At 43.9% G+C, this 21,026-nt stretch overlaps 1 protein-coding gene across 1 annotated transcript; it reads right to left on the bottom strand.

Moving 5' to 3' along the window:
- Window positions 1–210: 210 nt before the first annotated feature.
- Window positions 211–19,661, bottom strand: CDPF1 (cysteine rich DPF motif domain containing 1; the record flags this gene model as incomplete). The annotated part of the gene is made up of 5 exons (XM_082309294.1): window positions 19,557–19,661; window positions 19,123–19,261; window positions 8,645–8,768; window positions 6,289–6,400; window positions 211–360 (listed from the first exon to the last, which is right to left on the bottom strand). The coding sequence occupies exons 3-5, from the start codon at window positions 8,755–8,757 to the stop codon at window positions 211–213; spliced, it is 375 nt and encodes a 124-aa protein (XP_082165420.1). The 5' UTR covers window positions 8,758–8,768; window positions 19,123–19,261; window positions 19,557–19,661.
- Between the last annotated feature and the right edge of the window lie 1,365 nt (window positions 19,662–21,026).

Genomic DNA, 21,026 nt, shown 5'->3' with positions numbered 1-21,026 from the left:
GCTCTTCAACACCTTAAGCCATACTGCTGGCAGTATGCGATCGCTGCATGATGATGTTTCAAGCCAAGCCAATTGTAAGGAAATGTGTTACTGTGTTGTGTAGTAGTGAGCTGATGAAGGTCACTTCTTTAAAAGGAGCAACATGATAGTCTCCAAAAGGGGAAAGGAGAAACCCCAGCCAACGAACTGTCTCTCTTGGTCCTTCAGTATTTATGTTCTTGTATCTGTTTTTTTACAGGGGAAGGACTTTTGTTGGGGCTTCCTCTTATCCATATCTTCTTGTATTTCCAAAGGAAAGGCTGTTAGGTTTTCATTCACACAGGGGAGGCAGAACCTTTTGGAGTAGAACAGACTACATTCCTGTAAAGAAAATAACATATCATTAGCAGGATACACAAAATGGAACTGCTTAAGTTCCAGTCTCATTAAACCATATTTATATTAAGAATTCTTCTAAATTAAATTGTTCTTCTAGGTTGAAATATTCCAGTAATTTTGCTTCTTCCTATTCAATAATTCTAACATCTGGTTAGAGCTAACTGGGTGAAAAATAAAAACCGGGTCTGTAATAATCGTTAACCAAATCAACTATCACGTTGCTCCTTTTAAAGAAGTGACCTTCATCAGCTCACTGCTACAGAGAACGGTAGCACATTTCCTTACAACTGGCTTGTCCTTCAAGCGTCGTTCATGGTTCTCCTGGCGTGATCACTGAATTCCAAATGGGATTTAATGGGTAAGCTAGAGCTGGTGTTGCTGATGGATTATTCTTGGAGAGTTAAACATGAATAAAGGCATCAGTACGGATGGATCAGGACATCTTTCTGGGAGTAATGGATTCCATGGGTTTTACCTAAATAGCAAAGTCTTCCTCTACAGCTAAATCTTAGCTTACGAACATTTCTCCCTCCTGGGAGGATCTTCCGAGTTCCTGCACTGGCATGTGAGACCTGAAGTCTCAGAATGCTCTTCCTCACCAATCTCCACAAAATGGCCTAAAGGCCCCCACAAGTACAAAGAACATAGGCCAGGGGCTGTAGGCTCTCACAGACTTGAGCTGCATATTTTTCCATAACTCCCCAAAAAACTATTCTTCTTTCTATTAATCTGTGTGCTTGTATTGCCCTAAGAGAATACTAAAAAGTATAAATATTTTATCAATATCATAGAGGTGTCCAATAACCGGAACAGCTAAATGAATTTAATTCGGCTGAGACAATTCACCTGAGATTTCATCCATGAAAAACTAAAAACATAGTCGGTACTAAAGCGTGAGCTGATGTCTCTTCTCTGAATTCTTGATGGCAAAGTATAAAAGCTGTTGTGCACAAAGAAGGTATTTTCCCTGCCCTTGAAATGGAATGACACTATGATCTGACATGTTTTGTTCACAGTTGGTTTGGTTAGCAAGTGTTACAGACCCAGTATTTATTTTTCAACCAGTTAGCTCTAACCAGATGTTAGTTATTGAATAGGAAGAAGCAAAACTGATGGAATATTTTAACCTATTTGCAGTACAGAGTTTGGACAACTGGAAGAGAAGCTTATTAATGTATTATTCCTTTGCACTGCGGCAAGACTGAAGTCCACGGTTCTCCTGGCGTGCTGATCGCTAAATTCCAAATAGGATTTAATGGGTAGAGCTGGAGTTGGTGTTGCTGATGGATTATTCTTGGGGATTTAAGCATGAATAAAGACATCAGTTTAGATGGATCAGGACATCTTTTGGGGAGTAATGGATTCCATGCGTTTTTACCTAAATAGCAAAGTTTTCCTCTTGCCATGGTCATTTGTGGCTGGCCTTTCTCTGGGGGCTTGGCTTTGATACTTCTGTGTTTCTGTTCTTGCTTTTGTTTCCCATGTCACCATCTGGACTTCAGCAGTGGATTCAGCAGATGATTATATCAAAATCACCAGCCGCCTGCTTCTGTGCGACTTGCAAGCCTGAGGAACAACTTCTCTTTATCTATTGTCCTTTACTGCACGGACTGCCAGGCGCCTTCATATTCAGAGCTAGTGTGAGGCCTTGGTCTCTGAAAAGCCCTGAAACTGGATTTCAGTTGCACAACCTCCTGAGCCTATTGTTTTTTGTCTCTTGGTATCCTTAATACTTTAAGCTGCCAATTAAAAAGGGAAGATTAGAGTTTAAGTTGGCCCTGCTATTCTTGTTTGTATTGCAAAATGGCGCACAGCTCCCCCGCCTCCAGGTTAAGTTCATGGCTCCACAGTGATGGACACCGCACCACTGGGCAATGGCAAAGGAGGGGAGAGGCTTTTCCCCCGTTCTGCAGATGGGGATCTCCGATGTTAAGACGCAGCTCCTCACAGATATACAGGGGCTCAACTTGCATTCTTTTAGCTGAAATAAGTTGCCAACTTTTGCCGCTTTTGGCCAATGGGACTCACGCAAATCATGAACGTGAACTATTGCACATCTGGGCGCTGGGTCCACGTACCCTTAATCCTCTTCTCTCAGTCATGGGCTTATTCAGCCTAGCTGTTGTTTTAAAGCCCTATGAATTACACTTATTATGTACAGTCAAGCCCTTCTCTGACCATTATCCTGATAGGCTTCTGTGTTTAATCAAATAATTCTTTAACATGTTTCACCCTGTCCATGACCAAGGCAGGAGGAGGCCATTTCAATTTCAAACTTAATAGTCCAACTCAGGCAAAACTGAGCTGCCAAAGCATGCTGCCAGAGTTTATTTCTGTTTTGACATGGATCATGTCTGAAAGTAATATACACAGGGACAGTATCTTTACCACACTTGTAAAGGAAACTCTATGTAAAGGAAAGATTCTGCCTAACCGTGTCCAGGATTACCCCGCATGACTGGAAGCTGAGTGGAAAGTAGCTGTAGTGTTACATTTATCACTTAATACCTACAATCATGTCCAAGGTCAGTGTTTAGTCACCTTCTGCTGAGGTGAGCAGTAAGGGATGAAACTTGCTCCCTTTCCTCCTTTCTTGTTCGAAAGCCACCTCTTTTCTTTTCCTATGTTTAGTAAGTGTTGCAATAAAAAAGAAATAACTGTTTCAAATTACTAATATGGTCAGATTATATAATTTCCTTTCCCCTTTTCTGAAAGGGAAACAGGAAGAAGGGCACTTGACCTTCCTAAGGACTTTTAAAAGCATTTTTATTATCTTCCTTTTTATGGGGTTTTGACATGTTTTAAGACATTACAGATCATCACTAGAATTATTTCCGGTTGGACCGGAAATAATGGCACTTAACAAAACACTGTGCTAAAGATTGGTTCAGTAGGGTGATGTACGCTGCAAGCTGACTGGAGTAAATTAACTGAGCGAGACTTAAGAGAATATTTGAAGAAGTGAGTTTATGAACATTATACAGAACAGTTGCTAAGTCTTCACTTCCATTGGCACAGCAACTGTAAGGAAAGACACTTCAGCCAGCATGGGTTGTCTCATGAAAAGCCTAAAATCTGATCTGTATCTGAGCTGCCTTAGACATAAAAGCTAGCAAATTAAATCCAATCCTTTTGCCAAATCTAAGATCAGAAAAGTCTTAATCTTGCCACAGGTTAGTCTAGTACTATTTTGAATTAACATAAAAATGAAAGCAACCTGTCACTGAAAACTTTCCATCAAATTGGTCCAGCTTCTTTGCCAGAGAGGCCCAAGAAAGCATGATTTTCTTCAGCTTCAATTCTTATAACATTATGGAAACACTCAGCGCAGGGCTGAGTTGATCTACTTGGGTCAAGCACAAGCAGGAACCAAAACCAATCCACAGAGATATTATCCTAACTTTGGCTCTCTCTACTGCCTCAGGTAAGTTTTTACTTCTCTGGACTTTGAATTTTCCCTACATGAAAGAAAGAGGAATAGTATGTGTTTACCTGCTTTGTGGTGTGGGTGTTTAAAGCACTAATTATCATTTCTGCAGATCTCTTTCAATGTTACCTAAGCAGTGTTGCTAAATACATTTTGAAACCATAGTCATATGTGTGATTCACTATCTGGCCTGGCCAGTTTGGTAAGAAATTTATTCTCAGTTATTTACAATCAAGTTTTTGCTTTGAGTGATACCATCAGGGGGATCTTGAAGACTCAGATAACAAGAAGTAAATGATTGACATATTTCCACAATAGGCAAAATAGGCAGGAATGTCAAAAAGATTAGAAGAGGCTTCTATTAGCTCACTGCCAATATCCTTTATACATTGCCATGCCCTAGATTAACTGAAACAATTAATAAATCTTTTAAAAGAAAAAGCCCCACCTTCATTCAGAAACGCAGACTGTGTGGAAAGATACTGAGAGGCTGAAACGCTGTATTTCTGACCGATTGAACTGCCAGACTTGGAAATATCTGTTGCATTCTTCATAAATTCAAGACACTTAATTTGGGAGTGAAAATACCTAAATGTGCTCAAGTTTGCCCAAAATGTGTCCGAGTTGCTAATCCTCTGCTGTTAAAAAGGAGGGATAAACCTGACGTGTCAGGGCAGGAATCAAGCTCATATCTGACTCGGTGCACTTGCCTCTTCCTCTGGCTGTGTGTGGGAGTGAGTCAACTACCAGCCAAGACAGGGACATAGTCACTAGGAAGATCTTGCTCACATGTGAGTTTTGCCTCCACACAACTGCCTTGAGCTGCTTGTCTCTGGAAACTTGAGCCCTGCTATCAAAGACGTAACCAGAGAGCACTGGAATTTCATCTGCCCCCACATAGTCCTCAGGTAGTTCCAGAAAGGAAAAAAAAAAATCTCAGTCGCAATCTCTAGTCTGACCTTTTGGTGATTTTCATTCATTTAAATGACAGAAGAGACTTCAGAAATAGGAAACAAAGCTAATCAGGAGAAAGGTGCTATTGCATGTTCCTCTTAGGACAGTGGACCAAATCCGTCCTTGGTGCTAACTCCCTGCAAGTCAGAATAGCAGCTAAACTTGTCCAAGTGTGCCAATTTCCTTTTGACTGTGTCTGTCCAACCCTCTAAATCTTGTCAGTGTAATCTGACCCTTTGTTTTGCTCAAGAGAATTTCCTCAAGTCCCCACACAGAAACTGTCTGGCATTGGCATATGAGCTGTCTCAGTTGCCCAGATTATCTCACCTCCTGCTCTAAGGAGGCAAGAGGTGTTACTTCATCCTATCAGAACTGTAACTGGCCACCAAACACGAAAAAAATTTCTACATCTTCACAAAGTCTTTAGCAGGTCTATCTGTTTTAAAACTCCCACTACTAGCTACCTGCAGTAAGCACGATGTCACTGGTGCTGGCCCCTAACCACTGCAATTACAGAATGGGCTGAAAAGGTTGAATTTGAAAACTGCTAAAGCTGACCCTTAAGACCAAGGTGTGCTCTTGCTAACAGCTCATGCTGTTAGCTGCACTCTAGATTTAAGCACGTTACTCTAGGATAGCAACCAACCGCTTTGAAAGAGGAGGCCAGGATCCGGCTGCTATTAGGGCAATGGTGTCTGCTATAACAAGCACATGCCGTTGCCCATGTAAACAATCAGGTGACGTCTCCTCATGGGTTGAGTCATGCATGAGTCCTGACTACTGCATGAGTCCCAAGTCTCTCTCAACCACAGAACTGGCTTGCCGAGAGAAAGGAGTGGAACCTAAGTTTTCTCAGTTCATTGTACTGCCTCAAAGAAGCACTGTACAGCCTCTGGACACTGATAATTGTGTAATAACTTGTCTTCGTTTTTGCTTTGAACTCACAGCAAACAAAGGGGCCAGTTCTGCACTGAGGAGAAGGAATTAAGACAACCGTAATTTTACACCACCTTTCTGGACCGCACTCAGATTTCATAGTTTTAAGGTTGCCTACCAGCTGCTACTCAAATTCATTCTTCTTCAGAGAGCTATCACTAGCACAACTCTCCTCCCTGCTCGCTTTCCACATTAGCTTTCGCAAATAGGATGGCAGCCCTGTGCTGTGGATGCAAACCTAGCAATCCATGGACGTTTATATTCCCTTTACGGAAAAAAATCTATTGTTGGTATAGCGTGATCTACTGAACCTTAAAGGTCTTGAAGTGATTCTCCCTTGCATTTTCTTGTTCTGAGAAAGCAGAAGAGAGTGTGAGGCTGGACGGTGCTCATCTGTAAACAGAACACTTAAGGTTGCTGATCATTTTCATTTAATACAAAGAGCTTTATCTGGGGGAATCAACAAGAACATACAAGCAGCTTGCCTTAAAAAGAGGCTGTTTGGTGTTTGGCTGTTTGGTCTTTCTCTAACAGGTCACCAGGACTGGAACAAAAAGAAACGATTGAAGAAGCTTGTTTTGCTTGTTACTTACTGTACCAACGCACACTGATCTGCTACACAAACTGCAATGAGACCCAAGGATGAGGAATTTGTCCTTGTCAGGGGTGAAAGGATCCTTCATGACATAGCTTTCTTCCAAAAGCCTGTAAGAGAATAATTTCAGGCTGTTAAGGGTAGATTTCACAGTATGGGAGAGTTGAAATGGGGAAACTGTGGAGGCGGAAAAAGTATCAGCCCTTTCTACTTGATTTGCTCGGCCTGGCGTTGTACATGAGGCAATGTAGCAGCTATGCAGCTCCCTTCCTCTTCAAAACCAATATTGTGGCTGCCTTCAGTCCTATACTGCACCTTCTATCTGTCTTCCAGAATTAGGGCAATTGGTGATCACCTCAATGTTGTCTTACTAGGTTTTTCTCAGTGCTCTACCTTCAAGTATTCTTATCTTCCATTTTTACGACCGGCACTCCTTTGCATGGCCAACTTCAGTACCTTGTCAAGTTATCATTTCAATTGCACAGCTTTTAATTAGAAGTTCTCTTCCAACGCTGTATGCATGTGAGTATAAAATAAAAAGTTTTTACTGCTCTTAGTTATGTCACTGCAGTAAAACTAAGGTTCCCACCTCTTGCAAGCAAGAGCTACTAGCACAGAACATTACAATGACCTGAAATACACTTGCTTATGTCAGAGACTGTACCGTTTGCTTCGGGGTATTAAGGGAGTGCATTTATTAATAATTTGGCAACCTGCTTGGGAAAGACTAAGGCCTTATTCTTCCTAGGAGCTCCAGGCAAAATATTACAGAAGTCAGTTCTGTCTGCACAGGGCACCCTGCAAGGCTGGCTTATTGTCGGACTTATATCAAACTTGGATTCTGTAGTAATATGGAGTACAATACATATTTAAAAGGTATTCTGTTAATTCATACTGCCTTCTCCTTGTCTACATACATAGATACACACACACGTATGTGTGCGTCTGGAGTGTTATTCGTTTTTCCTTCTCCTCTCCACTCAAAAAAATGGTATGGCTCAAGCCTTCCACTGTTAGGAAAAATCAGGCATCTTAACATGGCAGATTACCTTGTCAACAAGTCTCCTAGTGTACAAAGACTGGGTTACCTTTGCAAAGCTCCCCTTGCAAGATTCACAGTCTTAATATAGTCATCATCAATAGAGACACCTGGCCATTGTACAAGCCTTCATGTCTGGCATATGTTTCCTGCAGCACTGCATTTAGGACATGTGAGTAGACCAGAAAGTAAGCCAATAAAGAGAGTGTGTAAAGCTATTTCTTATATGCATACAGAAGTGTTATGCTTCAGCATTATTTTTTTGCTTTTTGAATCTCCGCAATCCAAATAAAGCTGAGATGTTAACACTCAGCTTGGATAACCTAAAGTTAAGATTCATGTTCAGCTTTGATTCAGACTCTTTATGAATGGACCTGATCAAAGGTGGGCCATTGCTCTGCTGAGTAAAAGAGGGAAAACCAGTAGCACCACAGGATTTGGAATGATAAAAATACAGCTGCCCAAGGAAAACACATCTGATCTCAGTCCAAGCAGGTGGTGATCAACAGCTGTTTCCATTATATAAGAAACTGAGCAGTCTTAGTGAGGTGAAATGCTGAGTACATGTCTGACTTCCAGTTCCAGTGAGTTCCTGACCATGTTTGCCTGATGGGTTTGTTGATCGGGACGGCCTCAGCAGAGCTACTTGTACATTTAAAGCTAAGTGCTTTGTTTTATGGGGAGTTTAATGTCTGCAGACAAAGTTGTAACTGCATAGTTTCTGGTCAAACTATCCCTACCTGGAAGAGATGGAAAAGGTTTCAGTCTCCTAAAATATAAATATGTACTAAATTTCCACACACTTTAATGTCATACAATCTGCCAAAGTATTGTCTAATTCATGCAAAAAAAGCATTGCTGTTCAAAATTCCATGTCATGTCAAACAGCTCGTAAAAAGTGTTTTTACCATATGTATTTAATTCATGCTGTGTTTACGTGTTGCCCAGCTGACACAGCTGTGAGGAAAGGGCTATTCCCAGAAATGCTAGGCTGACAGTCAACAGTATTCTAGTAAAAAAATTATGGTATAGGTAAATAGTAGGATGGCCAGTGGGGTTAGGAAATAGGTTAAATACAAATCTTCGCATGGTATTGTAGCAGGATGGGAAAGCTGATTTTTGGCTTTGCTATCCATGCTGCTAATTTTTAGCATTTCTTCTCTTTGGAAAAAGAAGGTCACTTTAAGTATCAAGTCTCATACTCAGGAGCAATATGGCATGTTATTGGGTTCATGCAGTGCACGTCGTTCCACAGTACAAGGCTTCTAATGGTCATAGCATAAACGAAGTCTGTCATATGAAAGACTGTACTTACACGATAGAGCGTGTGTTTGGTGGCTTCTGCCCATAGTACGTATATGGAGCTGTTAAGCCACATAGCTGACATTTGAACTCTCCTGTAGGCTGAGCTTCTTTGGGAGCATCCATCTTTAAGCTACCTACAAAAAACACAAAAATCTTTTAGCTTCAAAATGCAGTACTGGGAACATGCCTGCAAGAAGATTAAGCTGATGTGGGACATCTGGCTATGCAAATTAAAATCCAATGGAAAATTCACTGTTGCAAACTTTGATTAGTAAATATTTTATCCCAAATAAAGTTGGTTTTCCGTGTCCCAGTTAAATTTCAAAATTCCTTACATAGGTTTAGAAATTGCAGCCTAGGAGCCTAACTATAAAAGTTCACCTATTAATTTAGAACTTGATCCATAAAAGAATTTAGGTAACAAAGTATATGGCTGTGACTGAAAAAGCCTTTGCTCAACCAAGGCCTATGCTCCCTAAGCGCTTCCCAGGAAACAACTCCCTATCTGCTGTGCAGAGTCCCAATCCAGTTGTGCAACGCCTGTCTCCTCCCACAAACGGCAAATGGAGCCATGAAAGGGTTTGGGACCCTGCTCAGGAGGCAGGTGCCAGAAAGGTAGGTGTTGCAATGATTTGCTATGTCTTTTTCTTTGCTTCTTGTTCAGCTTTGGATAGAATTTTGGGAGCTTAACCCTGGCTCCCTATTCTTATCTGGCTTCCTATGGAAATGAGGCTGATGTAATCACCCTGTGCCTAGATAGATAGAGTGTTGGCCCATTCAAACCACACAGGACAGCGGAGGAGGTACCTTCAAAAAAGTTTAGGTCCTATAACATTTATGAAAATAGGCAGAAGAGGGAGACTCTGCTTTATCCTCATGGAGGATACCCATATATTTCTATAAATCAGAGAATCTGCACATGGGAAAGCTGTTGTCCATCTGTCTGAAAGATTTCAGACACCCCTTACAAAGGTGTAGCTATCAGTCACGAGATATAAAACGTAGGAAGCTGTGCTTCATCAGCTTTGGTCCTTACAAGATGACTTGTTTAAAATCTTGGCCATTGATTTACATTTGGGAGCTTATCCTTCACTGATACGCTGATACCACTTGAGTTGAGAGTCACACCCTGTGGTTTTCAAAAAGCATGGTATGGCAAGTATGCTTTTAGGACTGATTTTGGTATATATGCGTGATCAGATCAAACAAAGCTAACCATGTGCATGGCCAAAATTGCACCGATTTGTGAATGAAATGGGATCACTTGTTTGCACACTGGATATCTTTGCTCACCTGCACCATTTTCTTGAACAGACACATTCACCTTGCAGTGAGCAAGAAAACTCAAGCTTTTAGCTAAAAGCCCTCACACTTTTCAAGGCATGCAGTTTTCTGCTGCAAACCTGCCACCTCTTTTAAGTGAAGCGGAGCTGGCATCAAGCGGTCAGGAAGGTGAGCACTAGGAACTCGGATCTGGGCAATATCTCAGCAGCTAGGTTGTGTGTGCTCACAGCTGAGCAGACGTACAGCCTGCCAAAGGACAGCAGGTCATTCCCACTCTTCTAGCTTTGCAGTCATACCCTTCCCCCGCAGAGCTGATTCAGTTCACTACGGCCATGTCACTATTTATGTTTTAGCTCAGCTCAGGGGTTTTCTTTGGGAACAAATTGCCTGACTGTCCCTGCTTACCACACTTGGTTTGCATTGTGGAGCAGTCTTAAAGCACACAAACCGGACAGTTTCAGATGAAACTGAAGTGGAAGATGTGCTCCATAAGCGCACCTAATACACTCCAACCTGAATGCCCAACTAATGGCCATTCAGCCTACGGGCTAGGACCAGAGGTAGTCTGAAACATCCTGAAACATAGAGAGTGGGCAGCTGGTATCCAACATCCAACACCTTGGTCTATGGCTTTACTCTTACTGCATCACCCTAGTTACTAATGCGGTAACAAATAAAAGACCGACCTCTTTTTTTTTTCTTCCAATGTCTTTTTTTCTCTTGTTTTAGGGAACTAAATTGGCTTGCAGAGGAATCCAACAACTGCTAACAGCAGTACAAGGTGAGAGGGAAAACTGCACAGCCAGGAGAAAGGGCAGGCTGAGATGAGGGACCTGTATTTCCCTCTTTCAATGACAGTAAGCTGCTATTTCTGCTCCCTCTGTGTGGTGAAACTGAATCCTTAGAGACATATGCTGCTAAGGTGAATTAGGGGCAAGGTGAAGCAGAGCTGTGACTACTTATCTTCTAATGTTCCAGAAGAACAGGGAGCCTCAAGATCCTCAGAGGTTACTGAGGCTTCATAACAGACACCCAGTTCAGAAAGCCCTAGCCTGTTAAATCCCGAAACTTAATTTTGGGAATAATCTCCCTTACCCCACCATTCCTTCACCACCAGCCTTTCCACTGCCATTCCTGGCATTTCAGTAGTACAGGGAGTTCTTCAAATGTAACACAAATGGGGCTGGGTACTGGTTTAATAAATAAATCCAACTCGTGAATACCTTAGGCAACCACATTTTTTCAAAAGTGACGTAACCCTTGGATATCATGTGTTTTCCCTACCTCACAGGGATGCTTGAGAGAATTTAATTAAGTAAAGTGCTTTCAGATTTTTCAGTTAGATATAAGGCATGTACATGCTACCTGTTTCTCCCTGTGTATTAAAACAGGGATTCTTCAAACTATACACAAACTCAACTAAGAAGTCTGCTTTTTGAACCCTGCATTTTAGGTTTACCAGATAAGTCCCCCAAACATACTTAAATTTACCTTTTCTGTAGGCAGTCAGTAGCAGTACCAAGACACTCACCTGTCTGAATGAGATTCAGTCGCGAACATTGTATGCAATTTTTTGTAATCAATCTTTTTCAAAAAGGGGAAATAACTAACCCCACAAAGGTAGAGTATGGAAAGTCACTTGAATCAAATACAGAAAACCATCAGGGTGATCTTTTCTTTAAAATAAAGCAAAACACTAAGAACAACAACAAAAAAAAGACTATTTATGGCAGTGAGGATCATAGACTTTGGAATGAATGTGTCCTGATTCCAAGTCAAAATAACAGCCAGCCCTGGGTTCAGAGCTGAAGTACGTTAGATATAGAAACACCTGCTCTCTTATTAGACCATTGGCATGTAGAACAGAATCTGTTCAGTGACTACCACTGGGAAGGAATGGTATCTATGTACAAACAGATTTTTGGCGATGCCAGCTTAAAAGCATATGATCCTGCCTGCAAGGCACACATGAATTTATGACGCTTTCCATTTTACTCCCAGCTTACAAGTCACTGGTATCAGCTGTACCAAGTTTTATTTCACTGGGAACATCATTTGTCCTGAGAGCTTGTCTACACAGCAGCACTTGGGAAAATTAAGGTCACTGACTCAAGGTGTGAAGTTAATACACAGGCAGGTTTCAGGGTGAATGCTCCCTTTCAGAAGTAGAGTTTGCTATATAACAAAATAAAGCCATTTTCCTTCTGAAGAAAGAAATTTAATGGCAGATGTAATAAACCTTTAGTTTATGCATGTGCTTCACACCTTTACTCTAAACCACCAGGCAGACAAGGCCTAAGATGCACTCTCTGACAAAGCTTCTAGTACTTCCAAAAAGCTTGTCTGCAATTAATTAAAAAGAACTGTATCTTTATGTCAGATAGCAAGTGCACAGAAGCAATGCTGGGATAAAACCACAGTCGAGACAGACATTGGTGTATCACAAAGTAAGCTCATATTGGTTTGGCCCTATACACCATCTTAGCAAGATGCCTCATACGACAACTATGACAAGGTGTCTGCCTCCCCTCCAAGCAGAGATACAAAGCATGAGTGAGAACTCGTTTCTCTCTAGCATACCAACGACAGGATGAAGGATCTCTTGAGCAGACAAAAAGTCTGGGGCACTAATCCCTTCATAATCATGACAGGCAAATTTGTAACCTCAAGTGACTCAAACCAGCACCAGCGCTAACACTGGCTTTTTCTCTTTTCCTTGAAAATTTGTGAAGCCGCACCATCTCCCAGTACCATGTAAATACCTGGCTGGCTGGTATGTACTGAAGAAGTCTCCTAGAACAGCTTGTTTAGAACTTAATTCTGCCCAAGCGTTTGCCATTTTGGCTGGAAGCCACAAGGTACTTAAACACTCACTTCAAGCACATGCATAGCTCTTCTGAAAAGAACACAGCTACCCACACATGCTTGATTACGAAGCAAAGACTGAACTAGCACACTCAGCAGAAACCTGCCAAGTCAAGCCCAGAATACTGCAGGACGTGTGTGAGGCTGGCCCACGTGTCATGGCGAAAGGTAAAGCACACAGATTTGAATGCCATACTACGGAAATAATTGCAGTGAAAGAAAGGCGCAGGTTAGACAGCAGTGCTATAAGAGTGTTTCTCCATGCTGTGACTGATACATGATATGGATGTGGGGAAATGGCTCTCAGTGCAGTTCTCTAGGGACTCCTAAAAACTTCAGGGCAGTTCTGCTCAGAGCATTCTGCTAACAGGCCTGGAAGGCATGCCAGAAATAATAAATCACCATTAAATTGTCAGGGTCAGTGGCAAAGTAGCAGCACAGATAAGTAATCTGATTTTCTTTCCTTCAAACCTCATTAGCACAAGCCTTTACAATGCATAGGTTAAGCCCCTCTTAATACTCCACAGGAGACTCGTGTATTTCTGAGTCACTGATAAACTGGAGAAACTATACAAGAAACAAACTGCCTACAAACAGATGTAGACTTTGATTTGAAAGGGTGTCAGATAAAACCAACATTGACACACCTTTAATCCTCTCCAATTAAACCCTTGTTTCTTTTCCCTGCTAAGATTTTCCTGCACTATCCACTGTTGATGACGATGACCTATTAAAATATTCACAGCTTGATTCTCTATGGGAAGGAGTGTTCTCTAATAGAAGGGCAGGAGCCACTGAGTTCATAGCCTGGTAAATGCCAAGTTATTTTGCAGTGTTTGGTGTGATATAAATTTAAATACACTTCAGCACCAGGAATGCACGCACCTCCTTCAGAAAAATGATCTGTTGCCTAATAGCTCAGGTAATAGATGAAACAGCAGAACCTTCTTCCTTGCTAGTTAATCCCCAGGTGAACAACTCTTCCCCTCCAGTTCCTTCACGTTATTGCCCTGAAGGCATATTTTGGTCACCTGTTGGCTGTCTCCCTGCTCTTCCTTTGAGGTGACTTACCTTGGGTTCAGCATAACAAATTAGCCCAGGAATGCAATTTCACCAAGCGTGGCCATTTGGAACTTTTACCCTTATTACCTCTCCTAAAGATCATTTGATTGAATTAAACCTTGACTGTTGCAGCAACTTCTCCCTTCAGGCCAGGGGGATTGTGCTGGTATTGCTACGCTCTCTCTGCTCTGAAGGAACTGAGACCACGGCAGCACACAGGCTTCCCTCGAGGTATAGGTCATATAGCGGGCCCCAGGCCTTGCTTTTTAACAAGGGGTTGTGTGGACTCCCTGTGGCTGCATGATAAACAGCCATAGATGTGAAACCGAGCGTGTTTTCTGAACAGTTGTAGGGAATGTCTGCACAGGGTATGTCAGCAGAAAGAGAGGAGACAAGCAAATCAAACCCCTTTCTTCGGTAAAAAGGCTTTACGAACACAAGATGAATCTCAAAAAGGCATCTATTGATGCATGTGATTTAACAAAGCTGAGAAACCAACACTTAAAAAAATCTAGCCCAAGCACTCCTTACTTGAACACGGCAGGCAGCCAGCTCTGCATTAGACAGCATTTAATAAAGAAGAACCTCAGATGAGGCGAGAAGGTGGCAGGCTGGCACAGGAGCGCCGCAAGGAGGCAGGGCTCCGCCGGTGCCCACCGCTGCCCTCGAGCGGAGCCAGCGCCACGGCGCAGCCCGGCGGCCGGCAGCGCCCCCGTCAGCCCCCCGGCCCTGCTCGGCTGCCAGAGCCCCGCGAAGGGGATCCCCCGCCAAGAGTGACTGAGAGAATAAAACAAAGGCAAGCGGCCCAGGCGTTAGTGGTAGAGGCCATCCCCATGCCTGGTTGCAGAGGCACAGCGAATGGCGGATCTCTTGGCTGCGTAACAGAAGACGCAAAGCTGACGGAGGAGGGAGAACTGCCGCGTCGTTAGTTCTTCCTTTCCTCCCCCCCAAAATTAATCTGTGGTCATATCTGGGTTGCTGCTCATCCCCCTCATTCCTGTTTCTTCTCCTTCTCCTCCAGCAGGCTTTCCTAAGCACAAAGCCCTGAAAGTACAAAGTCCTAAGTACAAAGCTTATCACATCGTCATCCCTGACGCCATCCTAACATGCTATATGTAAAATGGCCTAGAAATTAAAGGAAGACAAAGCAAGCTCGTTGCTCTTCTCACAGCACAGTTATAGGGACTTACTGGAGAGGAGGTAGCACAGGAGATCCAAACACTGAAGCGTTCACTGAAGTGAACATCAGTTCTGGATTACAGTTATTCCTTGCCAAAATAGGGAAACCAGACCCGAGGTCTGATTTTATTAAATCTCCCTTCTAGTACAGCCACGATAAATAAGCGTGCTATGGCCCTAGGTTACCCCCTGCTCTGGACTGAGTTTGTCTGCCTTCCAAACTGTAGCTGCCTATTATAGCTTTGTTAGATTAATATCCATAGTGGGGAAGAAAAAGACGGTAATGCTCTATTAATATATAAGTGGTGATGATGATGCCTTTAAAGTTGTCCTTTAAGAGAAGTTATGGAGGGCCACACATGTACCATTGAAAGCATCAGCTTGGTTAAGCACAATCTAAACTTAGTGCAACACTTTCCAACAGAGTCTAAAAATAGGAACACCAAGATTTTGTGGAAATATCCAAGGAGAGGCTAACACAGTGTTTCGGGAAATAAGACACTGCAACTTGACATAATCCTGAAAGAAATAAATATAGCTTCAGTGATTTATCTCCCTACAGAAAGCAAAGTTGGTACTGTAAGGAAATACGCAGCCCCCACTACGTGCTTGCTGTGCCAGCCCATGCCCGCCTTCCCCTGTGACCAGCGAGATGTTCAGCCTTAATAGACTTGGGGAAGAGAATTCTTTCCAGTAAAATGTGACTGAGGCGCTCAGTTTGTTAGGACTGAGCTCAAGTTGAGGACTGCGTAACGAAGTAAAGCAAAACCTTTAAAAAGAAAAGAAAACAAAAAAACACTGGAGGGGTGGGGGGGGGATGGAGTAAAGAGTGTCAGCTTCAAGAAAGCCTGAGAATAAAGATCTGTACCTACTATACATACACTTGCTTGTGCACATAGCCCCACACACCTTTTCACAGGCCCGCCCATTTCCTCTGAAAGACACGTTCCTCAACTTTATTGTCCCAGCTATTGTGAACGGCGAGCACGAGAAAACACCAAAGAGGTATTTCCAGCATGTTTGATAAAGGAAAGAAGTCCACTGTCACTCAACGCTTAGAAAGTTTTCTTTTCTAGGGCACTTGCTGGCATTCTGTCACAAGAACTGACAAACGGGTGCCTTGTTTCACACCTTCGCGTGGAGGTCATTTCGGTTTTGCCCCTCTGATTACAGTTTACAGTGGAAGTTAGTCCTTCACTCAGGGGCTAGCGGCTTCAAGACTTCCTGACTTACACATATGGTAAATTCCTGTTTTCTAGCCATGTAGCAATATGAAATATGCTCTGTGAATTCAGCCAGGCACAAACACCGTCAATTTTTAGCATGTTTTCGGGTTAGCCTGTTTGCTCCTCTCAGACAGACTTTGCTTCCCAATCAGTACTTAGACTACTTTGCCTGAAAGACATGCAGGTACTAAGGCTGTACTTCTTTCAACACCTGATACTGTCATCAAATAGGTATCCAGGCACATATACAAGAACCGCTTCCATAATTTTCTGTAGGACACCAAGAAATGATACTTGCTCTTAGACAGCTGGAGACATATTTTACCATAGACAGCCAGGCCATTTCTTTCGTACATGCTCTGTAGTCTGCACAGCCTGTTCTCCAGAGCACGTGTGTTTATGCTCTTCCCCTCCAGAAGTTCTTTTGGACAAATTTACTGCTCTGCTCATCACAGGTAAGACATGAGGATGGTGGGGTTTTCGCACGTGACAAATTTCATCGTGGATGGAGATGTGTGGATCCTAAAATTCACTATAACCAGAGTGGACTGCTCCTACTGGGTCATATGCTAGGAGGGCAGGCATGAAAAATCTTTGCAGTTCTGTCTTTTTGCCCAAGAAGCTCAAAATCCAGTAAGAATTAGTAGCGTCCTCAATGTGTCACAGATATTTAAGTAACTTTACTTTGGCTTCAGATCTCCATCTGTTCAGCAAGCACAGATAGGTCTGACTAAGATTTCACTGAGGTCCAAGAGGAAAGTGTGCACTGCAGAGTGGAGCTAATTAAGCAGCAGAATTGATGAGGTTTTGATAAAAAAATTCATATGCTGTATGTTTAAGTTTTTAAAAGTACTGGCTATAGTTATAGATAGATAGATAAGGCTTAAGAACACTGTGATGTTTGTTACAGATTTAAACGCATGTTTCCTTTTTGCACATATGCATACCTCTAAGTGTGGTTATTAATAATAACTTTACTCAGTGTTAGGAAAGTTATGACAAGATAAATGAAGAGGTGGGGAAGAAGGCTTAGTGGAAAATGATTATGGTACGTAGTTAGAAGGAGACTTTATAGGAGGCAGCATGGTTCATGTGTTAGCTGGCCAGTAAAAAAGAAAACAGAGAGAGCAGGTGAAAAATGCTTTCCCCAGGCACTGAGAAAAGGAACATAACAGAACGCTCACTGGCCCTCTCTTGCATTATCCTGGCCTAGAGAAAAAAAACCCAAACTGCTGCAATCACACAGATAACTAATTTCTTACTCCAAATCTCAGGTTTGTGCTTATCTATTGGGAGTTTTGGGGCTCTTCACAGCTTTTTTGGTTTATTGATTTTTGTGCCAGTAAAAGCACTGCTTTAGCAAACAGGCCAGTGCAAAGGTAATGTACAGGGTAGAAAGTTTAGCATCTCAACAAGCCTGGGGAACCGTGTCATATTTGTAGACGTACATCTTGACTCTATTTGAGGCAAGACAACGTGAGGCAAAAAATAAAGTAATGCTCTCATCATAACTGCTACTTTGCCTGGCAAACTTCTCTCTTTACGTGGTAAATTAAGGCACAAGGAAAACAATGTTTTTGACATGGGCTCCTGGAGCATGAAGGTGTTAAATTTTGTTTATATAAAACATACCATTTTAACTGTAAGGATATAGTTAAGTAGTGTAACATTTTCATGTAGAATTAGTTATGCTGACAAAAAGAGGTTCGTATCAATACAACTTTTAAACTGTACCAGTTAAGGGAAATTAATCAGCGTATGGTATCTTTGCACTGCTATACTTCTAGTGGTCCCTCCAAGGTGGTATATTGGTAATATTACAGCAGAGGGAAAATCCTAACTGAAAAAAAACCCACTTAACCAATGCACAAACCCACAAGTACTGGTATAACTAACTACTAGTACATAAATCCAATTCTTTGACTCATAGATGCCTAAAGATGGGAGACAGCTCAAGAGATTATTTAGTCCATCACATCCAAGGCACAACTGACTTTATTTTGATGGCATTTTGCAGTGTATATAAAGACTCTCCTATCAGCCCAAGCGCCTTAGAGACAAGTAACAGGTCAGCGAGCAAGGCTAGATTAAATGTGAAAGAAAGCCACATGAGTAACCTCCTTCCTTAAGCAGAGGCCGTTTCTAGCATCACCGAGATATGGAGATATTTATTGGGGTTCTCAGAGCAGATTCAAAAAGAAACTGTGGTACCCCATCTCTCATGTATTTTGCAAACTTCCTACCTCCCCCTCATTTTCCAAGGGGAATTGAGTACCTGATTGTTTCCATGGCTCTACGGTCCTCTAAGTCCAAAGCTGTGATCCCAAAACCACCTTGTTCAGGTGCAACCTCATATTGGAAATGCCTATATATCACACGAAATACGGGTTTCCCCTAAGTTCCCTAGGCTTCTTAAAGCTCCTTATTTGTGTATGTCCAAAAGCCCTCCCACAGCTCTGAACTTCCCTGGAATCCTCTCCACAGTCCCCTTCAAGGCTGCATCCTGCAGCTCCATCCCCTGAAGTTCCTCATAAAAAGCAATCTGTGGCCATTACATTCTATTAAACAAAGAATATACTGTATACTAAAACCCTCATGCAGGAAAAAAAGATCAGAATCGAGCTTTGGCTCTGGATCCAGAATAGGCGTCTCCTATCAAGCAGTCACCTTGGTCACCAGGCTGCTCTCAGGAGCCTCATGCTCCCTCTTGACCTAGACTCTCCCCACATTTGCTTCTGCAGTTTGAAAGGGAGGGTCCCTCCACTCAGAGTAACTTCTGCTCTAGTGAGTCGGGCACCCTGGAGGTGGGAAGTGCAGATCCGAAACCTTTCCCACCCCAGGCAAAGCAGGGGTCTGAACACTGCTCTCCCACCTCTGCAGCAAGGCTTTGTCTGCTCGCTGTCTTCTGCGATGGAGAAGCCCTGCGCTCTGCCTCCGCAGCAAGAGATGAGCCAGTCTGGGGCCTGCCCTCAGGAGGGCTATCGCCACCGTCTTCCAGAGAGGGATCCCGGCTGGTGAGGAGGAAAGAAAAACCTAGTTCAGATCGCAGCCACGCTGTCTGCTACAGAGAGATCAAAGATTCATTCATGCCCATACCCCTTTATTAGTAATAACATTATCTACTGGCGGGAACTGTTCCCGGGAGCTCGGGTTTCCCGCGCTGCCCCGACTCCGGGGCCTGGTTGCCAAAAGGGCCTGGCCCTCAGCCCTGCTCTTCCCATTTGCGCGGGGCGGGGAGGGGAAGGCCGCAGCCTGGTTCAGCCAGAGCCACCCGGCTTCCGCCCACCCGAACTGCGCGGCACCCACCAGGGCCGCCGCGGCCACCACCCACGCGTGGCGACAGGCGAGTGGCGACAGGCGAGTGGCGACAGGCGAGTGGCGACAGGCCGGCGGCCACCGGGCCGCTTCCTGGTTTCCCGCGCGGGCGCAGCGGCGTCAGGGCCCGGCGCCGCTCCCCCTTAAAGGGCCCGCGCCGCGGGAGGCCGGCGGCAGGCGGCGCTGTGCGCGCGCGCGGGGTCGCGCCCGCCGGGGCCGCGGCTCCCTGCCGGGGGGTGCGGGGCCGCCCGGCCGCGGCTTCCCCCCGCAGCTGCCGGTCGCCGGGACGGGCCGATCGCGACAGGCCCTGGAGCTCAAGGCGGGGGAAGGCGTTTTGGCTTTGGAAAGGGCGGGTCGTGCTTGGCCGCGCCCCAGCGCAGCGAGGAGCCGGTGGCGACACCATCCCGTCGTTGGATGGGAGCTCATTGCATTGCGAAGAGCACGTGAGATTTAAAAATAACAATAATAATAATATTCTGTGGTCTGTTTGTATTCAAAGTGAACTGCCCGGAGGATGCCCCCAGCTTTATGAGTAAGAAACAGGGGTTTTGACCAAGTTGGCCGGTGTCCCCAGCTGGCTTGGGCAGCCTTCCCTTACAGGCGGTCACACAGCGACCAGCACGCAGGTACAGTTTTACAATGCAGAAGTCTCCTTCCCGCCCCCCCAGGCTATATAACGGGATTTTATAGCCCGCGGTTAACCTCATCCAAAGGGACACCGTGACAATCTTCTGCATACAGATGCAATGCGGTGTTGTGGAGGTTTATTTTTAATTGCCGGGTCGCGCCCTGCTCGCTCGTCCTGTCTTTTTTTGTCCTTATGCTCTGAGTAGGAAGGATTTATCGGCGTTTTCAGATCTCAGGTCATTTTTGCTCTTACATTAGCAGGTGCTCAGCCAGAGGCGAGGGTCCTGCTCAGGCTCCTGAGCTCACTCCTTACGCGTCACCTCTGTGACACGGCCGTCGGTTCCTGCGTGTCCCGGCTCCGGCTGGCGCGGAGTTAGTAATGCCATGAGATATAAGGTCAGGCTTAGCAAGAAAGCTGGACCAAGGGAAGTTTTTTGGAAGTGACTTTTACTCAGAGACCGGCTGGGCATCCGCCTGCCGTTGGTGAGCGACTGCTTTTACATCATTTGCGGTTTTGGTGTTTTTCCCCCTTCACTTCTTAAACTGTCCTTATCTCGACCCACAAGTTTTCTCTCACTTTTGCGCTTCGATTCTTTCCCCATGCTGCTGGGAGGGGAGTGAGCGGGCAGCTGGGTGAGGGCTTCCCTGCCAGCCGGGGTCAACCCACCACACCGTGACAGCCAAGTACCACTGAAATTGATGCAAAATAGTCTGGAGAAAATCTGAGCACAATCGATAGTAAGGGCTTGAATGTTAAAAAATTCTTAAAAGTAAATAATTTCTTTATGAACATTTATTTGAAATGCAAGTATTACAGAGTGAAGGTCGTCTTGA

This window comes from Platalea leucorodia, assembly GCF_965183815.1.
Source record: "Platalea leucorodia genome assembly, chromosome: 4".
Classification (NCBI taxonomy): Eukaryota; Metazoa; Chordata; class Aves; order Pelecaniformes; family Threskiornithidae; genus Platalea; species Platalea leucorodia.
Note: the sequence above shows the minus strand (reverse complement) of the source record. Positions and strands in the feature narration are given on the sequence as shown.